Below are 3831 nucleotides of genomic sequence, written 5' to 3' on the forward strand. Positions count from 1 at the left end.
TAACCCTTGTCATGAGCTACATAAGAAAATATAATTATATATATTATAATATGATAATATATGAATACAGATGGAAAGCTTGATTACACTAAAGAGATGTAAAGAATTTCACATTACCTAAAATGGTGTTTATTCTTACTTAAAGCTAAACTGTGATGAGGAGACAAGGAGATGGTAAATATATATCTCTCCTTTGGCTGTTACTATTATTGCACAATATAAGTTTCTACTTTGTTCATATATTTTCATGGGAACATTAAGGAGAGAGGAAGTAGAGAAAGGAATCTGGCTGATCTTAGCTTTTGTCACTAATTGTTTGATGACTGCAACTGTCATAAATGTACTCGTTTAGATAAAATTGCTTCTGCAATAAGATACAATAAGAAACAAAAATCTCAGCAATTTTATCACATCACTTGAGCCATAACATTTTAATGAAAATTTTTATATTATATATTTACTATAGTGCACAGTTTAGGAGTGGTGAGAGATAGATTGGAGGCATCACCAGTTTTAAGGTAACAGTAAATGCAGCAACTTTAGAAGCTTTAAACTGGATTCATAAAGACAATTGATATTTGTTGACTCTTTTATGGTCTATGAGCAAAATCAGTAAACATATTTCAAGATGATGGTTGGATTTTTTCTATATTGAGTGATAGTTTCAAATCTATGTCTAGACCAACATTGAGAGATTGAAACAAAAAATGCAACTCTCAGCAATTTTTAGGGCATCTGCTTAGGCTGCAGTATAGTAATGAAGACCTTGAATATAGTGGACAGTTGAATTGTGCCAGGGTACCAAATATAGAGCAAGTCATCAATGTTTCGACTATGCAAATTGCCTTAAAATCATATATTTTGATCTATTATTTTCATACCATCTAGGTAACTAGTATTGCATTTGATAGAAATCAGTCAAGGTATTTCAATATAAACTAATGTAACAGAACTTTGAAAAAATATACATGGGAGAAAGACAGTACAGACAGGATTCAACCCTCGGGAATTAGGAATTCCACTAAATTTGTTGTAAACATCACAGGCTATAACAAAAAAACTGAGAAAAACATACAAATAATGCTCATAGTACTGTTAGCTACACAAGACTATAAGGTGACAAAGATTTGATATAAAGTCAGCATTATACACAGGGGCTTAACGAAACTGGATATATAGTGTAGGTTTCTGAATATGGAGCCTAGTTTATAATGAAATATGAGAGTGTGAATGGCGTGTTTTCACACATGGAAATGCAGAGCATATAAAATATTAATAATATGTCATTGTCATGAAGGTGACAGATGATAATGATGTAAAGAATGAAATTACTCATTAGCAAACTGCGATATATATATTTATCTATATTTAATAGAACCTTTGCTACAGTTTGCATCGTACAGAAGTTTACTGTGTCAGTTAGCTCATGTAATGAGTTCTATTGCTTTAAGTGTTCCATTGTTTGTAGAGCAAAGCATTCGCAAGAAATGTATATGTAGTTTCAATGTTAACCTGCAACTAGAATTTAAATTCCTGCATCTTGATTCAAACTCAAAAGAGAAATCTCACATTGTGTATCAGGTATGTTGGGAGCTTTATGAATAGCTGTTGAAAAATAAAGTTGTTCTTGTGATAAATACTTTTGGCACTCCACAACTTCAGGATAGAACTTCCTTCAAAGTTTGATCAGAAAGGATGAGAAACACTATGCAAATCATACAGAGATTATATTAATTAATACTTTTTGACAATGGGAGATCACATTTCATATATTGCTGATGATGTACCATTTATATGTGACCCATATCTAAATAATTAATAATAATTATAAATAACAAATGATAAGCTGATATAAGTAAGTCTTGAAGCTTTCCTGAAGACAAAGGAAATGCATCAGTTATTCTCCAGACCGCAGACTACGACAAGAAAATTTCAAAACTTCTAGCAGACTCCACATACAAGAAACTTCCCTGAGATCCAACAGCAGCAGTTGAAAGAAAAACCAGAGCACTCCTGAAGAAAACATCATTTCCGACACCCATTCAGGACAAATTGACACCGAGCGGAACAGTACCACCATGACTGTAAGGACTGCCTAAAATACACAAGACTGCAGTGCCATTAAGACCAATCGTCAGTGCCATTGGATGCCCAATGTACAGACTCGCCAAATTCCTGACAGCCCAGCTTCAACCACTAATAGGCAAATGTAAACATCATGTGACAAACTCCACTGAATTCATCAAAACGCTGCAGCAGATCAGAACATCACCAGATGACATAGTAGTCAGCTACGACGTAGTGTCACTCTTTACCAAAGTGCCTCTTCAAGATTCACTGGAATTACTAGAACACCACTTCACACCAGAAATCATCAGTCTGTTCCAACACACACTGACCTCTACCTACTTCAGCTACAGTGGACAGTACTATGAGCAAACCGACGTTGTGGCACTGGGCTCCCCACTCCCGCCTGCCATTGCCAATTTTTTCATGGAAAACTTAGAGCACGAAGCCCTGCACACAGCTCCACTGAAACCCGCTGCCTTCCACAGATACGTGGACGACACCTTCATCATCTGGCTGCACAGTAAAGAAACTATTCAGCCATTCTTAGACCACCTAAACAATCAACACCCAAATATCAAGTTCATCATGGAGACTGAAAAGAATAACAGCCTGCCGTTCCTGGATATTCTCATCAAACGCAAGCCAGACAGATCCCTGGGACACAGTGTATACTGGAAACTGACTCACACTGATTTATATCTCAATCCCAGCAGTTTTCACCACCCGTCTCAACAAGCTACAGTACTCTCTACCTTATTTCACTGGGCCATCTCCATCAGCGACGCACAGCATCTATCAGAAGATATACAACATCTTCTCATGACTTTCAAACTGAACGGGTACTCGGAACACAACATCAACAAAACATTAAAACGAGTACTGTCCAAGAAGACCATCACATCAGGGAATTTGGACACATTGGGGAATCCGGACACATCAGAGTACCCATACACACCAGGGGACATGGACACTCCAGGGGACCCGGACAAAGCTGACCAGAAGATAGCCATTCTTCCGTACACCGGAAATCTCTCCAGAGCAATAAGCTGAATCCTCAAGAGACATTACATAAAAAAACATTCACAAACCACCTCCGAAGATCAGAAGCCTACTACGAGGGTCACTATTTATATTTTAAGCCTAACAATGAAAAAACAGGAATTTGGCATTGAAAACTGCTTTATTGTTTTTCGAAGTATTCTCCTTTATGGTCAATACACTTTTGCATTCGTTCGAACCATTTGTCAAAGCAGTTTTTCCAATCTTCTTGAGACACCTCCATAATATGGTTTTTGAACGCATCAACGGCATCTTCCACTGACGAAAATCATTGTCCACGCAATTTATTCTTGACATTCAGGAACAAGAAGAAGTCATTGGGTGCCAAATCAGGACTGTATGGTGGATGACCCATCAATTCGATTTTTTGACTGTTCATAAAGTCGGATGTTAGACGAGATGTGTGGCAGCTGGCATTGTCTTGATGAAGAATGATCCGACGGCGTTTGTTTGTTTTCCGTATTTGACCGAAGACCTCTGGCAAACAAATTGTTGTGTACCATTCAGAGTTGACCGTTCTACGTTCCTCTAAAGGTACAGTTGCCACATGACCAGTTTTCCCGAAAAAACAGGCGATCATTTGTTTCGATGTGCTTCGAGCGCGAACAACTTTTGTTGGATTGGGTTTATCTTGAAACACCCATGCAGTCGACTGCTGTTTGCGTTCCGGCTCATATGCATATATCCATGATTCGTCACCTG

The 3831-nt window shown here is 37.7% G+C and overlaps 1 protein-coding gene across 1 annotated transcript; it reads left to right on the forward strand.

Annotated features, from left to right (window-relative positions):
• Positions 1 to 2154: 2154 nt before the first annotated feature.
• On the forward strand, positions 2155 to 3120 carry LOC145983628 (uncharacterized). Its single transcript, XM_083116692.1, has one exon. It carries the CDS (start codon positions 2155 to 2157, stop codon positions 3118 to 3120), a length of 966 nt encoding a protein of 321 aa, XP_082972818.1.
• The last annotated feature ends 711 nt before the right edge of the window (positions 3121 to 3831 follow it).

This window comes from Lepisma saccharinum, chromosome 2 (assembly GCF_977018435.1).
Source record: "Lepisma saccharinum chromosome 2, izLepSacc3.1, whole genome shotgun sequence".
Classification (NCBI taxonomy): domain Eukaryota; kingdom Metazoa; phylum Arthropoda; class Insecta; order Zygentoma; family Lepismatidae; genus Lepisma; species Lepisma saccharinum.